Here is a 21958-nt window from a genome sequence, read left to right on the forward strand (position 1 = left end):
ATTGCTTCTCTGTCTCAGGTCTGGAAGTGTTGCAGAAGGGGAAGGAAAGCCCACCTTCTCTATTTAGGATAATCCCAATTTGACAATTCCTTATTTGTTGTAGGAGGAAGCATGCCTTTGATTTTGGCCTCTGTCCTTAACTAGCAATGCAGCTTTTGTTAAATTATTTATACTCTCTGGACCCTAGTTTCCTAGATCTGGCTGATCTCTGAGGCTATTTCCTGGAAAGATGGCAAGATTCAGTCAGAAGACATAGGCCAGCTCTTTTAGCCATTCTGTGTGTCTGTTTTCTTAGCTATAAAATGGGATCGATCATGCCCACCTCATGGCTTGGGTGTGATGATCAAAGGAAGAGAAAGTGCTTCACTAACTAAGGCACTTAGCACACGTTAATGTGCTGGGAGAATGTGGAGGCTCTGACTTACTCAGGTTCTCCTATGGGCCTCCCAGGCACTCCTGGAGTGCAACAGTCTCTGTGACTAAGACATCATTTTTTGGGTTTTGTTTTAAAAGCAACTTTATTGAGGGATACTTTGCATAAAATGAATTTCACCCATTCCAGGTGTACAGGTCAGTGGGTCCTGACAAATGCTTATGCCCTCATTATCACTGCCTTGGTCAAGATCCAGAACACTTTTATCACCCCAAATGATCCCTGGTGCCCTTTGCAGTTCCTATCGGACCCATTCTATTGGTAAAGATGAGTTTTGTCCAAGGCTTGAATTTCACATAGTCTCCTGAATCTGCCTTTGTCTCTTCTGCATGATACCCCCAAGTCCCGTGCATGTTGTGGGCATCAGCAATTTGCTCCTTCTGGTTGCTGAGCAGTATTCCCAGTATGGTTGCCCTAAGACATCATTTAACAATACAAAGTCAAACCCTAGAAGTCTCCCTCTGCTCTGTTCTCCCAGAAGCTGTAGTTTCTTAGCTGATGGGGCTCCCAGAGGGATACACCTGTCTTTCCTCTTAGGTGGGGAGAACCCAGACCATCTGGCCCTCTTCTCATCCCTCAGTCTGGAAAGAAAGCCTGCACCTCCCTGCAGCCTCTGCCTTCTTGGGCTCTGGCTTGCTTCTGCAGCCCCAGCATTAACACTACTCTGTTTCTGTTGCCTCCCGCCCAGCCCCACCCCACCTGGCTCCTTGCTGACCTGGGATAAGGTGAAATTTCACCCAGCCTGGGTCAAGGCCTTGTATGCCTTTAAAGCTCTAGTTCAAATGCAGTTTAACCAGCAGGGTAACCCAGTTAGCTGCTGGCAACCACTATGAAAGCATCAGTACAAATTGGTTTATCTGATTAGTATCACGTCCCTAGCAAGGGCCCGTGTGGATGGGACCAAAACAGCTTTGTTTTGGCTGTGTTGGGCTGGCCTGCATTTGTGGGCAGAAAGATCCAGGAGACTGTGTGGGCGGTAGGAAGGGAAGAAACAGCCCTCTCCGAATGGTGTTTCGGTGGATTCCACACATCTTTGATCACAGGGCTAACCTGGTTCTTCCCTTTCCTTCTGGTCTGTGCTCTGACCTATCTGTTCTCTGACCCGGGCTTACCATCTGGCTACAGGGGCGGGGATAATCACAGTTAGCACGTATTACAGCACCTACGCATGCTGCCAGAGCACTTCACACGCATTATTTCATTTACTTCTCACACCAACCCTTTGAGGAAGGTATTATTAGTCCTGTTTTATTGATGGAAAAACCTGAGGCACAGGGAATTTAAGTTACTTGTTTAAAGTCACCAGTTGCAGGACAAGGATTTGAACCCAGGCCTGTCTGACTCTGGGGCCTATGGCCCCTAATTGGGGTTTCCAGTAGCAAAGAAGGTAGGGAGCACCCACATTTTGTTTTTTTACTACCTCCCCACTCTGTCTGCTCCACCTGAGGGTAACCAATATCCTATCTTAAAACACCATGGATTAGGTTTGACTGTTTTTGAGCTTTATAAAATGGAATCATCTGATACATATTTTTTAGTGTCTGAGTTCTTTCACTTACACCTATGTTTGTGAGATTAATTCATGTAGCTGTGTGCTGATTCATTCTCATTGCTGTATGCTATTCCACTGTATAAAGAATACCTTATTTTTAAAGACCTCTTGACTGTGGTTAAGTACTCTACATTTGAGTTGCTATACTGGGCGACTCCCGTAGTTTATCCGGTTGGTCTGGGTGTCTCTGAAAGAGGCTTAATTTTCCCAGAAGGTACTTCCTTTTTTAAAAGAGACTTTTTGATAGCCCCATGGCTCCTTAATTGATTAAATATGTACAGAGGCGGCCTGTGAGCAATGCCACTGACCTGTTATCCCACTCCACCTCCCTGCCCTCCTTCACATGTCCCTCCCTTCTTCCATGTCACTTTGCCAAGAAGAAAACACCTGATACTGTTTAAGTAGCTGCAACTCTTCATACCAGAAATAGGATTGTGTGAGAGAGAGGCAGTTTGAAGTTTTCTTTTAAGATGTCAGGAGCAAGGGTCTCTGTTAGAAAGTTCTAATACTGTCACTTAATAGCCATGTGACCTTAGGTCAATCATCTAGCTTTTGTGAACCTCAGTTTCCTGATCTACAAAATGGGAGAAATGGTGGTAATGATGTTGGTCCTAGACATGTACCTCACAGCCTGTGAGGCAAGTTTAAATATGGTTATGTAAGCCAGCAGATGCTCCTGGTACCACCGTACAACGCGAGCACACATCCTTTTCATTTCTGTGTCCTCCTATTCAGGGTTACTTGGAAGATAGATTTGGGAAAATCAAGGGGAAAGTGTGCCAAGGGAAGGAGGAGATCGACTAGCATCAGCCCCTGAAATAAAAGGGATGTTTGGCTGAAGCTTGGATTTCAAGAAGAGTCGAGACAAAAATAAAGAAAGAGCTAAGAGAAATCACTCTTGTTATCGAGATTATGAGGTATTCACATAATAAATGCCACAGTAACACCTTCAGGTCATATTGCAATTCTCTCTGCATTTCTGTGTTTCTTTTTGTTCTGTTTTTTGTTGTTTTTAAATTGTGTCTCTGTCTGCAATATTAAAATAGTCCAAAGCATTCTGTTTGTTTTACGGGCAAGAAGGTAGTGGAGCAGCTCTGAGCCTGCCTTGCATTCTAGGATGGGCCTCAGAGAAGAGGCAACTCAAGTTGAAGAATGGATAGTAGCAGCCACAAAGAAGGGATGGAATTGTTTCTGGCACTGATGGGAGAGACAGAGGGGTGAAATGAGAATCCCCCTGGGGTCATGCGTTATGTCTAAGTGTGAATGTAGGTACGAACTACCACAGCACCTTCTTGACTCCCATTCTTAACTGATCTTGCTCCCAAGTAGAAATACAAGTTCACAATCATCCTATTATTTCATTTGATTTCCAGAATGGTGACATGGAAATGTCAGGGATCAGTCACCTGATGTGGCCATGACTCAGAATTCCTTCTACTAATATTTGTGCGTGTCTCCTGAGAAATCACTGTATTTCCACCTTAACTTGTCTGCTTGACTGCCTGAAAAGATAGTGTTGCTAACCGGCGACATTTATATGGCTGCAATAATGTTGGGCAGGTAAAGGGAGGGAGAAGAAGGAGAGAACAAATGTGTCTCAGTGAACTTGGGCACATCAGAAACTTAACAAGTTGAGACAAGCGTTAAACACCAGAATCCCTTGGGGTGAAGAGCGATGCTTGGTGCTTGGTCCTTGTGAAAACGTTTACCGGTTAGACCACAGGAAGAGAAGAGAAAGTAGTAAACTAGCTATTTTTTTTTAATAGTACTGTCTAAAATTGAAACATGGAATTAAAAGGAGCATAATAATTTCCACCTCTTAATGTTTTTCAATAACTTTTAAGTTTAGAGGCAACTTATAGGAATTAATATCTCATGGTAAAATAAGTTTTGTTTCAGCTTCAGCAGTCACTCCAGTTTCATTTCAGCTTTTTGAATGTTAAATGCAAGTATCATATAATTTTACCTTTAGAATTAAAATACTAGATGTGCCTTCTGATTGATGTCTATCTTTTCACCCATATATTCACCTGGAAAAATGTCTGGAGTAGAGTTCTGAATGGTAATAATAGTTATTTTAGGGTGATGGAATTTGGGGTGATGTTTTATATTCCTTGGCATTTACTGAATTTGAGATTTTTAAAAAAAAGGGCATATCTCTTTTTACCAAAAGCATTGAAGACATTTTTAAAAATACTGGCATTATTACAAAAGTAAAAAATTCTGATTATGTTGTCAGTACTGTTGTTGCTACTATCACTTGCCTCTGCTGAGTGTTTTTTTTAATAAAGGCATCATTTATATATGCTCCTATCAAGGCTTCACATGAGCAACATTGTGGTTACTACATTCACCCATATGATCAAGTCCCCTGCACACCCCACTGCAGTCACTGCCCATCAGCGCAGCAAGATGCCACAGAGTCACCACTTGTCTTCTCCGTGCTACGCTGTCTTCCCCGTGACCCCCACACACCACGTGTGCCAATCATAATACCCCTTAATCCCCTTCTCCCTCCTCCCCACCTGTCCTCCCACACCCCTCCCCTTTGGTAACCACTAGTCCCTTCTTGGAGTCTGTGAGTCTGCTGCTGTTTTGTTCCTTCAGTTTTGCTTCCTTGTTTACTCCACAGATGAGGGAAATCTTTTAGTACTTGTCTTTCTCCACGTGGCTTCTTTCTTTTCTTTTTTTGAAGAACATTATGTTTACTAGACTTCCCCCTTCACCAAGTCCCCCCCACAAACCCCATTACAGGCACTGTCCATCAGCGTAGTAAGATGCTATAGAATCACTACTTGTCTTCTCTGTGTTGCACAGCCCTCACTATGCCCCCCACCCACATTATACATGCTAATCGTAATGCCCCCTTTCTTTTTCCCCATCCTTATCCCTCCCTTCCCTCCCATACTCCCCAGTCCCTTTCCCTTTGGTAACTGTTAGTCCATTCTTGGGTTCTGTGATTCTGCTGCTGTTTTGTTCCTTCAGTTTTTCTTTGTTCTTATACTCCACATATGAGTGAAATCATTTGGTGCTTGTCTTTCTCTGCCTGGCTTATTTCACTGAGCATAATACCCTCTAGCTCCATCCATGTTGTTGTGAATGGTAGGATCTGTTTTTTTCTTATGGCTGAGTAATATTCCATTGTGTATATGTACCACCTCTTCTTTATCCATTCATCTACTGATGGACACTTAGGTTGCTTCCATATCTTGGCTATTGTAAATAGTGCAACGATAAACATAGGGGTGCGTCTGTCTTTTTCAAACTGGAGTGCTGCATTCTTAGGGTAAATTCCTAGAAGTGGAATTCCTGGGTCAAATGGTATTTCTATTTTGAGGTTTTTGAGGAACCTCCATACTGCTTTCCACAATGGTTGAACTAATTTACATTCCCACCAGCAGTGTAGGAGGGTGCCCCTTTCTCCACATCCTTGCCAACATTTGTTGTTGTTTGTCTTTTGGATGGTGGTGATCCTTATTGGTGTGAGGTGATATCTCATTGTGGTTTTAATTTGCATTTCTCTGATGACTAGCTATGTGGAGCATCTTTTCATGTGTCTGTTGGCCATCTGAATTTCTTCTTTGGAGAACTGTCTGTTCATCTCCTCTGCCCATTTTTTAATTGGATTATTTGCTTTTTTGTTTGTTGAGGTGCGTGAGCTCTTTATATATTTTGGATGTCAACCCTGTATCAGATCTGTCATTTATGAATATATTCTCCCATACCATAGGGTACCTTTTTGTTCTGTTGATGGTGTCCTTTGCTGTACAGAAGCTTTTCAGCTTGATATAGTCCCACTTGTTCATTTTTGCTTTTGTTTCCCTTGCCTGGGGAGATATGTTCATGAAGAATTTGCTCATATTTATATTCAAGAGATTTTTGCTTATGTTTTCTTCTAAGAGTTTTATGGTTTCATGACTTACATTTGGGTCTTTGATCCATCTAGCTATGTTTTAAAGTCAGTTTTAGTTTAGTACAAGAAAAGAGGAAGCTGAAATAAACTGTCAGCTTTGTCTTCCAGGTTAGGCCAACATAGTTTATTTGATAAACTTGAAATTGTATTGCTAGTCTAGGCTTGGAGTTCCAGGGAACTAACCTCTAGAGGGGGAGGGTTTGGGGGTAGATTGGCATAGTCCACACTTCCAATTTTAAGTTATTGCTCCTGCGGTCTGGAGGTAATATCACTTTGTTGTCTTATAAAAGGAGTATTTGATAAATATGGGCCCTAATTGGGCATAGTTTGATTCCTTTTAAATTGTACTTAGAAGTTTTTTGATAAAGGGATTCTAATAGGGAAATCTATAATTTCTTCTAACAAGTTCTAGTTAGGAAGTTACTGTTATAAGTGTATATGCACAGAAACATACATGTTTGAACATATAGATACAAACTACCTCTTTTAAGAAATTAATATGCACTTCTCCAAAAAAATTCCTAAGTTTGGAAGGGACCCAGGTCATGAGCCTTAAAATGTGAGTGCCACCTGGTGAGGAAAGCAGGTAACTGCATCTCTATCTTCAAATGCCATGTATGCTATCAACAGATAATTATTGTTTATAAAATCTTAGAATATCATAGGAATATTTATCAACATGATATGACAGTGACAGTGATTTTCATACATTCTTATTATTATGAACATAGGCAGGCTTTAGGCTAGAAAGTAGCTTTCTCAGCTTGCCTGTGTCATACCCTGTATGACAGCCTCTGATAGGTGGTAAGATAAGGTCCAGATGGGAAAAGAAGGGAGGGAGGGCCTCGCGATAAGGGGCTTGTCCGACTTTCAGCCCTTAGTTCTGGACGCACACAAAACGCAGAAGCGAAGTCATCTTGGAGGTGCTGGCTGGGAGGAAAGGACGATCATTCTTTGTGATGTGTCTGATAGATACATGCTAAAGAGAGATGCTTCCACTCTGATGAAGCCTCCTTACGTTGAAGATGGCAAGTCATCTGGGCGGGGCCCCGATTAAGGAAAAGTAGCAGCAGGGTTTCTTTCCTTCCTTCCCCTCCGCCCCTTCCTTCTCCTCTCTCCCTTTCACACTCACTTCCTCTCTTACTTTTTTCCTTTTTAAATAATTACTGGGAAGCAGTATTTATTAGACCAAAATTTAAACCTTACTTATTGTACTGGGTGTTTAATTTACTAAGAAAGTTTTTTTTAAGCCAGAATTTATTTCTATTTAAAAATATTCAAGAAACAAAAACAAACAAACAAACAAACAAACAAAATATTCAAGAAACTTAAAAAAAACCCAAAGGACCGAAGATGTCTGGGTTTAATACCAGATCTTACCGAAGTGGTGTCTGCTGGATCCTCCACTGCTGAAGCTTCAATTTGATCCTGGTTAACTATTTGCCTTGATAGTTCTCCTAGCTGGGTAGTGAGAAAGTTTGTTTGTTTTTTGAGAGGCACTGAAAGTTAGTGAAGGATGTTTAGTAGCTTTTGGGTTTAGATTGACTTGGAAAATTCTGGTTTTCTGCTCCTTGGTATAAGACCACAGGCATTTTTCTTAACCTCTCTGAGATTCAGTTTCCTCACATACAAGTGGTTCATCTACCTTTTAGGAGAACTGCTTTTTTTTTTTTTAATTAAGGTATCATTGGTATACACTCTTATGAAGGTTTCACAATAAAAATAATGTCACTACATTTACCCCTATTATCAAGCCCCACCCCCATACCCCAATGCAGTCAATCAGTGTAGTAAGATGCCACAGAGTCACTATTTGCCTTCTCTGTGCTACACTGTTCTCCCCGTGATCCCCCACACCATGTGTATTAAACATAATACCCCTCAATCCCCTTCTCCCTCCCTCCCCACCCACTCTCCCCCACCCCTCCCCTTTGGTAACCACTAGTTCATTCTTGGAGTCTCTGAGTCTACTGCCATTTTGTTCCTTCAGTTTTGCTTAATTGTTATACTCCATAAATGAGATAAATCATTTGGCACTTGTCTTTCTCTGCCTGGCTTATTTCACTGAGCATAATGTCCTCCAGCTCCATCCATGTTGTTGCATATGGTAGGATTTGTTCCTTTCTTATGGCTGAATAGTATTCCATTGTGTATATGTACCACATCTTCTTTATCCATTCATCTACTGATGGACACTTAGGTTGCTTCCATATCTTGGCTATTGTAAATAGTGCTGTGATAAACATAGGGGTGCATATGTCTTTTTGAATCTGGGATCTTGTTTTCATTGGGTAAATTCCTAGGAATGGAATTCCTGGGTCAAATAGTATTTCTACTTTTAGTTTTTTGAGGAACCTCCATATTGCTTTCCACAGTGGTTGAACTAGCTTACATTCCCACCAGCAGTGTAGGAGGGTTCCCCTTTCTCTGAATCCATGCCAGCATTTGTTGTTTCTTGTCTTTTTGATGTTGGCCACCCTAACTGGTGTGAGGTGATATCTCATTGTGGTTTTAATTTGTATTTCCCTGATAATTAGCAATGTGGAGCATCTTTTCATGTGTCTATTGGCCATCTGAATTTCTTCTTTGGAGAATTGTCTGTTTATATCCTCTGCCCATTTTTTATAGGGTTATTTGTTTTTTAGGTGTTGAGGCTTGTGGGTTCTTTATATATTTTGGACATTAACCCCTTGTTGGATATGTTGTTTGCAAATATATTCTCCCATACTGTAGGATGCCTTTTTATTCTACTGATGGTGTCCTTTGCTGTACAGAAGCTTTTTAGTTTGATGTAGTCCCATTTGTTCATTTTTGCTTTTGTTTCCCTTGCCCAAGGAGATGTGTTCAGGAAAAAGTTGCTCATGTTTATATTCAGGAGATTATTGCCTATATTGTCTTCTAAGAGTTCTATGTTTCATGACTTACATTAAGGTCTTTGATCTATTTTGAGTTTACTTTTGTGTATGGGGTTAGACAATAATCCAGTTTCATTCTCTTACATGTAGCTGTCCAGTTTTGCCAACACCAGTTGTTGAAGAGGCTGTCATTTCCCCATTATATGTCTGTGGCTCCTTTATCATATATTAATTGACCGTATATGCTTGGATTTATATCTGGGCTCTCTAGTCTGTTCCATTGGTCATTGGCTCTGTTCTTGTGCTAGTACCAAATTGTCTTGATTACTGTGGTGTTGTAGTAGAGCTTGAAGTCAGGGAGTGTAATCCCCCCAGCTTTTCTCTTTCTTCTCAGGATTGCTTTGGCTGTTCGGGAGGAGCAGTGCTTTTTGTTTGTGTAGGGATGCACCCAACTGGGAGGCAGCTCCAGTAAATCCTCAGGTGGAGGCAGAAGCAAACTGCCATGTGAATATGGGAGGTTGATTTTGACAGGAAGCATATATGATAAAGGTAGCCTTTGCCTTGGGCCTGGTGTTGTGTCTTCAATAGGACAGTTCATTCATTCATTCCACAAAAATTTTTGAGCCCCTGTTAGGAGCTAGACACTGTTGTAAGTGCTGGGTACACACTGGTAAACAAGAAAAAATATCTGCCCTTCTTGAGTTTACATTCTAGGGGAGGGAGCCAGGCAGTACACAACAAATAACAAAGTATGTTTTTCAGTTGGTCAGAAATACTGGGAGAAAAATTAAAAGAGGGTAAGAGGATAAGGATTATCCAGGGAGGTCTCTATTTTATACAGATAAGGTGAGTGTTGGGCAGAGAATTGAGGAGAGGAGAGAGCATGCCAGGAAGATCCAGCTCGGAGGGCAGAACAACCCAGATAGAGGACACAGCCCTGGACCCTGGACAGGCATGTGCAGAACTTCACAGGACAAGGGGGCCAGTGTTTCCGATCAGAGCAAGTAAGAAGGAAGCTGGGAATAGAGAGGCACTATGTGCGGGTCAGCACATATGGGGCCTTCCAAGGCCATTTTAAAGACCTTTTGGCATTTTCATTGAGTGAGATGAGGACCCTTAGAGGGGTCAAAGGAGATTAATGTTCTGACTTACCCTTTCAAGGGTCACTCTGGCTAGTGTGTGGAGAATACATAGGGGTGGGGTTGTAGGCTGAGGGCCAAAGGCAGAAGAAGGGATAAGTTAGGGGGCTTAGTCTAAGTGAGAGCTGAGAGGGCTTGTGGCAGCGTGTTACTGCAAGGGCTGGTGAGAGTCATTTGTGCAGCAAAGGCTGTTTTCAGGTTGTGGGTAAACTTGTAACATTTCCAAAATATCTCACCTGGCTTTATTTAGTACATCTGCGTATCAATAGGCATTCAGTGGCGGAAATAAGTATGACTTTAGTACATTTGCATCATTCCTCAGGGGTGGAGAGAAGGTCATCTCCATATCAATGGGTAATTACCTGGGCAAAGGAGGGCTTATCTCTACCGGAGAGGTGAGAAAGAGGGCCGGTTTTTGGCTTCTGCTGGAGCAGGAAAGAAACAGCTGCAGACTGAAGTTTGTAAGCAATAAACAGGTTTTAAACTTTATTTCTCCCTTTGACTGATGTCGGTTTTTAGAGGTATTTTGCCCTGGAATTTCCTTTCCCTGGACTTACATCTGGTGCAGTCGGCACAGTTCCTCTGAACCTGAAATCTGTTATAATGGGTGCGACCTTTGGGAGGGCCACCCCTAGAAATGATGGGGAGAAGTGGCGCTCACGCCAAGGGATATGTGTCTACACTCGTGTGGTCGTGGAGGTGTCACCCCTGCTGCTGGCCACGCCGACCCCAGTCTGTGGCCCGAGCCTAAGGCTACTGCTTCTGCCACTGCTGCTGCTCCTGCTGCCGGCCGGAGCCTGGCCACAACCATGGAAAGGAGCAGAGGTCCGGTACACCTTGATAGAGAAGCAGCTGGCTGCTGTGTACCACGCCTTGCTGGCTATGGAGCCCATCGCTGGAACAGCTCCGACCAAGGTAATAACCACCTATCCCATCACGGGGTGGGTGAGAGACTGGACCCAAAGGCCATGGAGTGGTGTGGCACAGACACCTAGTGTATATCATGTGACTGGCCATTTGCCTTTGGCATCCCCAGAGAAGGATGAAGCAGACACATTGGCCCAGGTGCACTGGCTAGAAAGAAAGCCTGCCTCTGATGTGGCCCAATGGCTACATCAGTGTTTGTTGCATGCAGGGCAAAAGACAATGTGGGCCCATTGGTGGGGCTTGCCATTGACCTTTGAAGAAGTCAGCTGAGCCCAGGAGTGCTCTGCACATTGTGCAGATCAGCAAACCACCAAGAGGTGCCTAGAGCGTCTCTTTGCAGCCTATGGTCGGTCGCCAGTTATTGGGAGCAATCAAGGCACCCACTTTATTAGACATGGATTGCAAGGATGGGTGCAGCAATGAGGAGTAAAATGTATGTGGCCCTGGACATTTCCACCAGTGATGGCTGGCTCTTCTGACACTTTGGGGAGAAGGGCTGGAAGCTGGCCTCCTGTGTATTCCTGGAATAACAGCAAAGTGACCCCCCACCATCACAGTTATTGCTTCTACAGTTCTTGTGTCTTGGATGCGCCCCCTGCTGCAGCTGCAGCGGTGATGGCTGGAATGGATGAGCTTTGGACTTAATCTGTATGGGACTTTGAACCTATCTGAATCCTCTGGCTTGAGAATTATCATATTGTGTTGTTGTTGTCAAGACAAAAATGTTTAAAGAGAGGCTTGACTTTGTCTGATGTTTGGTAAAAGTTCTGTGAGCAATCTAGCATAGTTGTTAGGAATGAGTAAACAAGTGTAGAAACATATTTTGTGCCTAGTGAGAGATTGTGCTGTAAAGTACATTTACTCAGTCGGCATGGCTGAATCCTCTGGCTTGAGATTATCAAGATTTTACTGCTGTTGCTATTGTATGTTATTAGATAGGTTGGAAGAGGGGGAACAAGTAAATTGTAAGGTGAGATTTCTGGAGGGGTGGCCTGTGGGTAAAATTGTAACATTTCCAGAATATCTTGTCTGATTTAATTTTTTTATTATTATTAAAAAATTTTTTTATTAAGGTATTATTGATATACACTCTTATGAAGGTTTCACATGAAAAAAATGTGGTTACTACATTTACCCCTATTATCAAGCCCCACCCCCATACCCCAATGCAGTCAATCAGTGTAGTAAGATGCCACAGAGTCACTATTTGCCTTCTCTGTGCTACACTGTTCTCCCCGTGATCCCCCACACCATGTGTATTAAACATAATACCCCTCAATCCCCTTCTCCCTCCCTCCCCACCCACTCTCCCCCACCCCTCCCCTTTGGTAACCACTAGTTCATTCTTGGAGTCTCTGAGTCTACTGCCATTTTGTTCCTTCAGTTTTGCTTAATTGTTATACTCCATAAATGAGATAAATCATTTGGCACTTGTCTTTCTCTGCCTGGCTTATTTCACTGAGCATAATGTCCTCCAGCTCCATCCATGTTGTTGAAAATGGTAGGATTTGTTTCTTTCCTATGGCTGAATAGTATTCCATTGTGTATATGTACCACATCTTTATCCATTCATCTACTGATGGACACTTAGGTTGCTTCCATATCTTGGCTATTGCAAATAGTGCTGCTGCAATAAACATAGGGGTGCATATGTCTTTTTGAATCTGAGAAGTTGTATTCTTTGGGTAAATTCTAAGGAGTGGAATTCCAGGGTCAAATGGTATTTCTATTTTAAGTTTTTTGAGGAATCTCCATATTGCTTTCCAAAATGGTTGAACTAGCTTACATTCCCACCAGCATGTAGGAGGGTTCCCCTTTCTCCACATCCTCACCAGCATTTGTTGTTCTTGGTCTTTTGGATGGTGTGAGGTGATATCTCATTGTGGTTTTAATTTGCATTTCCCTGATGATTAGTGATGTGGAGCATCTTTTCATGTGTCTGTTGGCCATCTGAATTTCTTCTTTGGAGAACTGTCTCTTCATATCCTCTGCCCATTTTTTAATCGGGTTATTTGCTTTTTGGGTGTCGAGGTGTGTAAGTTCTTCATATATTTTGGATGTTAACCCCTTGTTGAATATGTCATTTACAAATATGTTCTCCCATACTGTTGGATGCCTTTTTGTTCTGTTGATGGTGTCCTTGGCCATACAGAAACTTTTTAGTTTGATGTAGTCCCATGAGTTCATTTTTCCTTTTGTTTTCCTTGCTCAAGAAGATGCATTCATTAAGAAGTTGCTCATGCTGATATTCTGGAAATTTTTGCCTATGTTGTCTTCTAAGAGTTTTATGTTTCATGATTTACATTCAGGTCTTTGATCCATTTCAAGTTTACTTTTGTGTATCGGTTAAACAATGATCCAGTTTCATTCTCTTGCATGTAGCTGTCCAGTTTTGCCAACACCAGCTGTTGAAAAGGCTGTCATTTCCCCATTGTATGTCCATGGCTCCTTTATCATATATTAACTGACCATATATGCTTGGATTTATATCTGGGCTCTCTAGTCTGTTCCATTGGTCTATGGGTCTGTTCTTGCACCAGTACCAAATTGTCTTGATTACTGTGACTTTGTAGTAGAGCTTGAAGTTGGGGGGCATAGTTCTCCCAGCTTTATTCTTCCTTCTCAGGATTGCTTTGGCTATTCGGGGTCTTTTGTGGTTCCATATGAATTTTAGAATGATTTTCTCTAGTTGGTTAAAGAATGCTGTTAGTATTTTGATAGGAATTGCACTGAATCTGTAGATTGCTTTAGGCAGGATGGCCATTTTGATAATATTAATTTTTCCTATCCATGAGCACGGGATGTGTTTCCATTTGTTGGTATTTAATTTCTCTCAAGAGTTTCTTGTAGTGTTCAGAGTATAGATCTTTCACTTCCTTGGTTAAATTTATTCCTAGATGTTTTATTCTTTTTAATGCAACTGTGAATGGAATTGTTTTCCTGATTTCTCTCTCTGCCAGTTCATTGTTAGTGTATAGGAATGCCACAGATTTCTGCATATTAATTTTGTATCCTGCAACTTTGGTGAATTCAGATATTATTTAGTAGTTTTGGAGTGGATTCTTTAGAGTTTTTTATGTACACTATCATGTCATCTGCAAACAGTGACAGTTTAACTTCTTTACCAATCTGGATGCCTTTTATTTCTTTGTGTTGTCTGATCACCATGGCAAGGACCTCCAGTACTATGTTGAATAGAAGTGAGGAGAGTCTTGTTCCCAGTCTTAAAGAAAAAGCTCTCTCCCCACTCCCACTCCCAGCACCTAGCCAATAGCCACCAGCCCCGTAGAAGTAACACCACAATCACCCCATGCCCCTTCCTATATAACCCAGCACCTTTCCACAATAAAGCGGAATTCTCTGGTGAATTGCTGCTGTGTGTCACTCCTTCCTTTCATTGGTGCCAAAACCTGGGAGACGGGACACCCCAACTGGGCCCTGTCTTCCCCCCGACACCAGCAGCAGCTTGCCCTCGTCCTCTTTTTCCGGCTCTGGCTCCTCACACTCACCACTCCTCTCTGGCCTTTGGGTAAGTTTTCCCCCGGGTGGGCCGCTCTTCCCCGAGCTATCGCAGCGCCATTGACCGTGATCGTCCGGCAAGGCCCTGACGCCCGGGGACGAGGAGGGAACTCTCCCCGCCTCAGGCCTTCACGGCTGCGGCGGACCCTCAGCCCCCTCCAACAGCCATAAACGAGGTGACTCCTTTGTGGATGAGAACGCTCCCTTTTTCCCCTTCCTCCTTCCGTTCTGCCTGCCGAAATCCGTTCTGTCTGCCGAAAACTCCTAGTACTAGGTGCCTCGGACTCCGGCACTCTGCCTTCTTAGAGAAGTCTGGGTGACGACCCACACTTCCTAAGAAACCGACTCGTGTACGAGTTTCCGCCGACCCCCGAGGATCATCGGGGACGCCCTTTGTCTCCTTGCCGTCTGCTCCCAGTCCGAGGGTCTCCGTTCGTCTTCCCCTGTGTGTCTCCTTCTCTGTCCTTTAGCCATGGGAGCCTCCTCATCCCTCCCTGGAAGCTCACCTCTTGAATGCCTGCTCAAGTATCTAGCCACCCTCTCCCTGACGCCTGATATAAAACCAAAACTTCTCCGTAAATACTGCTCCCAAGATTGGCCGACATACCCCCTAGACAATCACAACCAATGGCCCGCAGGGGGAACTCTTGATCCTAACATCACTCGCCATCTCTTTAACTACTGCCAGTGCCTGAAAAAATGGAAGGAGATTCCCTATACCGAAGCTTTCCGCCTCCTCCCCCGCCTCCACCCAAGTTCTCCTGGCCTGCAAGCCGTCTCCCCTGCAGAAGCCTCCCGCCCACTCCCTTCCCCCTCCTCTCCTACAACAGCCCCTCCCCCTTCCTCCACCACCATCTCCTCCCCCACCTCACCCCCCTGCACATCAAGCCTGAGCCTTTCAGCCCCCCTCTAACTAAGTTCCAAGAGCCTCCTCTGTCTTTGCCCCCATCACCTGTTTCTCCCCCACAGACTGAGCCAGAACCCTTCAGTCCCCCTCAGACTCGGTCCCGAAGGCCTCCCAAAATTATCGCCACCCCCTCCGGGAGGTAGCAAAATCCGAAGACATCGTGCACGTTCATGTCCCTTTCTCAAGAGATTTAGCCCAACTTGAGAAACGCCTACGTTCCTTTTCCACTGATCCCACAACATATATCAGAGAGTTTCAGTAGACCCTCCAGTCATACAGCCTCACACATCATGACATTTTCATGCTCCTGGCCAATACCCTCCTTCCTGAAGAGCATAGACGAGTTTGAGACTTTGCCCAAATGCACGCCACCTAAACCCACAGGACTGACCCCACCTATCCCCCTGGCCCCACCGCTGTCCCCGAACAAGACCCACACTGAGATTATAACACCACCATGAGACTCTGCCCTCAAGATATCTTCGCCTGCTGCTTAATAGCAAGTCTGAAAAAAGCAGCTCGTAAATAGTCAATTTTCAAAAGCTTCCTCCGAGTTCTTAGACAGACTCACCCAAGCCCTATTACAGTTTACCAGCCTGGACCCAGAAACGCCTGACGGGAGACATGTCCTTATGACATACTTCCTGGCTCAAAGCTACCCCGACATTAAAGCTAAACTCAAAAAGTTAGAACAGGGCCCCGCTACCCCACAGACTGAGATCCTAACAGTGGCCTTTAAAGTCTTCCATAACCAGGAGGAGGAGAAAGAACGCCGTAAACAAAAGGCTGATCAGGCCAATTTCCAAATGTTGGCCCAGCTGATAAAACCACAACCTGGGCGCCCCTCTACAAACAAGCTCCCCCCTGGAGCTTGTTTCAAGTGCGGAAAAGAAGGACATTGGTCAAGGGTGTGCCCCTCCCCCAGATCTCCTACCACCCCATGCCCCAGATGCCACAAAAAGGGCCACTAGAGGTCTGATTGCCCAGCCACCCGAAGGGGAGGCTGGACGAACAACCCCCACCCTAAGCCCACCATAGTGGGCCTGGCAGAAGAAGATTGACGGGGCCCGGGGGCTTCTCGCCCGACCATTTCCATCACCAAACAAGAGCCCAGAGTTACTTTAATAGTAGATAGTCGCCCCATCTCCTTCCTCCTAGATACAGGAGCCACCTTCTCAGTCTTGCAGGAATACCGGGGCCCTACCACGCCTGCCATTACTCCTATAGTCGGGGTAGGAGGTAAATAGATTTTCCCATTAAACACCCCCCCCTCCTTTTATGCACAATCCAAGGCAATCCCATACCTTTCTCCCACTCCTTCCTGGTTATGCCCCAGTGTCCCATCCCCTTACTAGGACGGGACATCCTTTCTCTCCTCCATGTTTCCATAACTATATCCACTCCCACAGCCCCCAGTACCCCCTTCTGATGGCCCTCATAGCCGACGACCCCCCTCTACCCAATGAAAGCTCCAGTTCCGCCCTCATACACCCTGTAAATCCCAGAGTTTGGGACATTACAAGCCCCTCCGTGGCTCTATGTCCTCCTGCCTCTATCAAATTACGTGACCCCTCTCAGTATATCTGTCAGGCCCAATACCCCCCAACCACTTCAGCCCTCATAGGCCTCCAACCCATCATTCAAGATCTTTTAAACAAAAATTACCTCAGACCCACTCACTCTCCATTTAATACCCCTATATTAGCTGTTAAAAAAAACCAACAGATCTTTCCGCCTCTTCCAAGACCTTCGCTTAATCAACATGGCCATCGTCCCTATCCATCCCTTACTCCCAAATCCATACACCCTTTTATCGCTGCCCTGCCTTGGCCTCCCGAGACCCCTCCTCCCAAGATTTTTTCGCCTTCACCTGGACGGACCCATACACAAGACATTCTGAACAACTCACTTGGACTGTTTTGCCACGAGGCTTCTGAGTCCACCTTACTACAATACGTGGACGATCTTCTACTCTACAGTCCTCGTGGGAACAGTCTCAACTTGACACTGCCTCCCTACTTAACCTTCTAGCTTCCAGAGGTTACCGGGTATCCCCCATCAAAGCTCAAATCTCTTCCCCTTCTGTCACTTACCTCTGATTTCTTCTATCTCAACAAAGAAAGTCCATTACCTTAGACAGAAAACGGCTCCTCTCTGACCTGCCCGTTCCCAAAACCAAGACAGAAATCCTTTCCTTTCAAGGCCTGGCTAAGTATTTTAGAGTGTGGATCCCTAACTTCTCCCTGTTGGCAAGACCCCTATACGACCTCAGCAAAGGCCCCCCTGAAGAACCATTATCCTTCTCACCCTGACACTCCTTCATTAAGCTCCGTGGAGCCCTTGTGGAAGCCCCAGCTCTCCATCTTCCTGATTTGTCGAAGCCCTTCTCATTATACACTCATGAGAGGTCCAGTCAAGCTCTAAGAGTCCTAGGCCAATATTATAGCCCATCCTTTGCCCCAGTAGCTTATCTTTCCAAGCAATTAGACCCCACAGTTCAGGGATGGGCCCCCTGCCTACGGGCATTAGCCGCTGGGCAGCTCTTGCAGAAAGAAGCTCATAAACTGACATTCGGGGCACCCCTTACCATTCTGTCCCCACATCACCTAAAAGATCTCTTAACCTACAAAAGTTTACAGACTCCCTCCCTCCAGACTCCTGACCTTACTGTCCTCTTTCCTCCAAAATCCTGTTCACCCCTTTGCCATCCATACCCAAATCATGACTTTTTCCTCCTTTACTGCTCCCTCGCTCTCTTGCTTTTTCTCCTCATTCCTATTGTCTTCCCCGCCACCCCAGCCTCCTTTGTATGGCGATTCAAAGTAAGACAGACTTACACACAGCATCAAACAAAAGTTACTGCCCTCATTGCCACATCAGACTGCCCTCTGAAAGGCTGCTCCGAGCCTTTATACCTCCACTTTCCTCCCTCCACCGAAGTGTTCACTAGCAGCTACCTTTATTCTCCCTACCTTTGCTTCCTCTATGACCAAAGACAAGCCTATTGCAGGCAATGGCAAGACACCTACGGGGGATGTCCCTACTGGTCTTGCGCCATTCACTACATGGGTAACTCCTGGTACCCACAGTATTACTCCTCCAACCATTTCATGAAATACCCCAATGGCTCATTCTCCTTATCAATTCCAGATCCCTAGGACTCTCGATGAGTCGCCGGGGTCACAGCCTCAGTTTACTATTGGGGGTCCTTGACCCCCCACGGTACCCTTCATATCTCTTGAGAGTATGTTCCCTCTCACTCCCAGATCTCTCAAGTTGCATCAGATATCGGACATTCCGAAAAAGTCATTATCCAAACTCTTGACGGCACTTCTTCATCTTCTTATTCCTCCTACTCTTAGTTACAGCTTATTCAAGACACCACCATCTTTCTCAACCACACCCTCAACACCACCAATTGTTTCTTGTGCGCATCACTACAGCGCCCACTGCTGGCCGCTGTGTCCCTTAATATTTCCAACTATTCCTTCCATGCAGAAGGACAACCTTCCCCCCCTGGCAGACATACCCCTATGGGAACCAGAATATGCAGATATCTCACCATCCACCACTGTGTAAGCCCAACTCTGTCCCCCTCCAGCGCACTTCACTGCCTCTCTATCTACACCCCTACCTCCGGCTCTAAGACATTCACTCAACCGGGACACTTCTTTTAGTGTAATGGCAGTCTTTTCAACTCACTGCCTCCCAACTCTGATATACCCTGCATTCTCGTCACCCTAATCCCACAGCTTACACTTTACAGCATGGTAGAATTTCTTGAGCTCCAACCTCCCTTGCCCTCGCGCACATAAAGGGCTGCTTTCCTTCCCATCATGGTCGGTATCTCTTTGACCACCTCAGCCATTGGGGCACGGTTTTCGAGAGGAGCCTTGAGTCACTCTCTATGGGCAATTAGAAATCTCAACGCCAAACTTGAGGGAGCCCTGACATCCACTGCCGATTCCCTGGCCTCTCTCCAAAGACAGGTCACTTCGCTAGCTAAGGTCACCCTTCAAAACCGGTGGGCCTTAGATCTGCTTACAGCCGAGAAGGGCGGCACCTGCGTCTTCCTTTGGGAAGAGTGCTGCTATTACATCAACGAATCCGGCATTGTGGAAACTGACATTACCAAACTCACCGACCTTGCCTCCAGCCTCCACTCTGCTTCCAATTCCAACCCATTCTCTTCAATACTAACAAACCCCCTCCTTACCTGGCTGTGGCCCATTGCAGGCCCCATAATAATCATTCTTCTCGCCTGTCTCTTCTTACCTTGTATAATAAAGTTCATCAAATCCCAAGTTGGAAAAATCTCTAATCAAACTTTCAACCAGCTTTTACTCAGGAACTACCAGCTTTTAGCCACAGAAGATCCCTCACCCTCACGTGACCTCCTCACCACACGCTGAGATGGACCCCTCTCTCCGCTGGAAACTGTTCCTGGAAACAATGGCCACAGACGCCTGGCTTCTGGCACCCGTATCCTCTTGGCACCATTGGAATCAACAAGTCCTCAACCTATGGTTACAGGGAACCTTCATTGATTTCCAACCTGAGGAAGTCCACATCTACCCGTCCTTACTGTGGGGAGTCCTATCAACCCTTTCCCCCCATTCCTCAAGCCCTCACTCCCTTCTCCGCCCCCGTTCAGCAGGAAGCAGAGAGAAAGCAACGTCCACAACCCTATAGAGGAGAAAGGGGGGAATGAAGGGCCCTCACCAGTAAGATGGCAAACTTCCGGCTTCTCTTCCGGGTCCTCAGTTCCCGACGGCGCCACCTAAAGACCAATCACCTCTCTCCCCACTCCCACTCCCAGCACCTAGCCAATAGCCACCAGCCCCGTAGAAGTAACACCACAATCACCCCATGCCCCTTCCTATATAACCCAGCACCTTTCCCCAATAAAGCGGAATTCTCCGGTGAATTGCTGCTGTGTGTCGCTCCCTTCTTTTCAGAGGGGGCGGCAGTTTTTGGTTTCTGCTGGAGCAGGAAAGAGAGAAACAGCCCCAGACTGCAGTTTGTAAGCCATAAACGGGTTTTAAACTTTATTTCTCCCTTTGAGTGATGTTGGTTTTTAGAGGTATTTTGCCCCGGGATTTCCTTTCCCCAGACTTACACAGGCCCAGGCCAGCAACAGCCTGATAACTGCGTAGAGTGAGGAAATGCTGCAGTGTGGTGTGAGCGGCTGGATTGGGATGAGGCCAAAGTGAAAATAAGCTCAGGAAGGCAGGCTGGAGGTGGTCTTTGTGACCAGCGCACGGAGTTTGAACTTTCCGAAAGTCGCCTCATTAACATAACAAAAGATACCTTTATCACTCTCAGCCCAGGAAATTCCAGTGATTTTCAGGTGCTCTGACAGAAACAAAGACTAAGACCAAATATGTATTTATTATAAATTACAACATCACATTGATTCATCACCATTATCTCTAAAGCCTTTTCCAGGAGGGAGAAATTCACTTCAACACCCCTACTTCCACACTGAGATAAGGCTTTTTAAAATAAAAAATACAACCTTATAAATATGATTACATATGAACTGATTAACTTCCCTCACCTCCCTATCTAGCCAACATACCTGGTTATTCTACTAGCAAAAAGCACTTGCTGCCCAAGTCTGAGCCCTTATTTCTTACCCGGACCACTGTCTTCGATTTCCTCCTGCCCCCCACTTCCTCCGTTGGCCACCAGAACTCAAAACCCACATCTGATCACGTGAGTCCCATGGTCAAAACTTGCTGGCCCTTGATCTGATCAGTCGTGACTATGTAATGAAGCCTTCCTAAAAATCCAAAAAGAATGGGGTTTGGGGAACTTTGGGTTGGTGAGAATGTAGAGATGTGGGGAGAGTGGCATGCCTGGGGAGGGCATGGAAGCTCTGACCTTTTCCCATACTTTGTTCTGTGCATCTCCTCCATCTGGCTGTTCCTGAATTACATTTTTTTTTAGTAAACCAGAGATCTGGTAAGTAAACTGTTTTCCGGAGTTCTGTGAGCCACTTTAGCAAATTAGTGGAACTCGAGGAGGGGATCATGGGTACTTCTGATTTATAGCCAGTCAGTCAGAAGCACAGATGACAACCTGGACTTGCTATACATAGTCTCAGAACTACGGGCATCTGAAGTGGAACACAGTCTTGTGGGACTCAGCCCCTGACCTCTGGAATCTGATGCTATTTGGGGTAGATAATCTCAGAATTGAGTTGAATTGAAGGGCACCTCTCGTGCTGCAGACCTGGTTGGTGGTGTGGGGAAAAAGTGCACACGTCAGAATTGGGTGCATAATCGTAGTTGGAATCAGAATCTGGCTTTTGTTTGTCTGAGTGGGGTGTGCTGGCTGGGGACACTGAGAAATGGGGTTGGCAGTGGCAAGTGAGAGATGGAACTGGAGAGGCCTGGAGGAGGATGGTTTGAGAAAGGATGAGAGAGTATGTAGAGATGTGGCAGGTGCCTTCTGGAGCCGAAAACTGGTTAAAAATGGCTAAGATACTGGAGGGGACATTTATGAAAATTTGCAGTGAAGTGTGACAATGGGATGTAGCCTCCTTTTCTGTCTCACTGTAGAGATTTTTGTAGAAACTCAGTTGTGATTGTGGGGCTTGTGGATTAGATTCTTGATTTTCTTGGAAGGATAGGATGCCAAGCACTGTTACCTATAACCAGATCAGTCTGCTGCTTGTTACCTGGTAAGAGAATGAAATGAATGGAAAT

At 45.1% G+C, this 21958-nt stretch overlaps 1 protein-coding gene across 3 annotated transcripts in view; it reads left to right on the plus strand.

Moving 5' to 3' along the window:
- LOC130684319 (uncharacterized) overlaps nt 1-20104 on the plus strand; it is a 21964-nt gene extending 1860 nt beyond the window's left edge. The window contains exon 2 of one of the 3 annotated variants that reach the window (XR_008998573.1): nt 19583-20104. Coding sequence is in view for 1 of the 3 variants with exons in the window: in XM_057504859.1 (XP_057360842.1) it covers nt 10412-11089 (678 nt within the window). In the remaining 2 variants the exon portion in view is untranslated. Of the gene's footprint in view, nt 1-2720; nt 4250-10411; nt 11832-19582 lie in introns of those variants that run through there. The other 2 variants (XR_008998572.1, XM_057504859.1) reach the window with 2 other exon arrangements.
- The last annotated feature ends 1854 nt before the right edge of the window (nt 20105-21958 follow it).

Source organism: Manis pentadactyla, chromosome 7 (assembly GCF_030020395.1).
Source record: "Manis pentadactyla isolate mManPen7 chromosome 7, mManPen7.hap1, whole genome shotgun sequence".
In the NCBI taxonomy this organism is placed as follows: Eukaryota; Metazoa; Chordata; class Mammalia; order Pholidota; family Manidae; genus Manis; species Manis pentadactyla.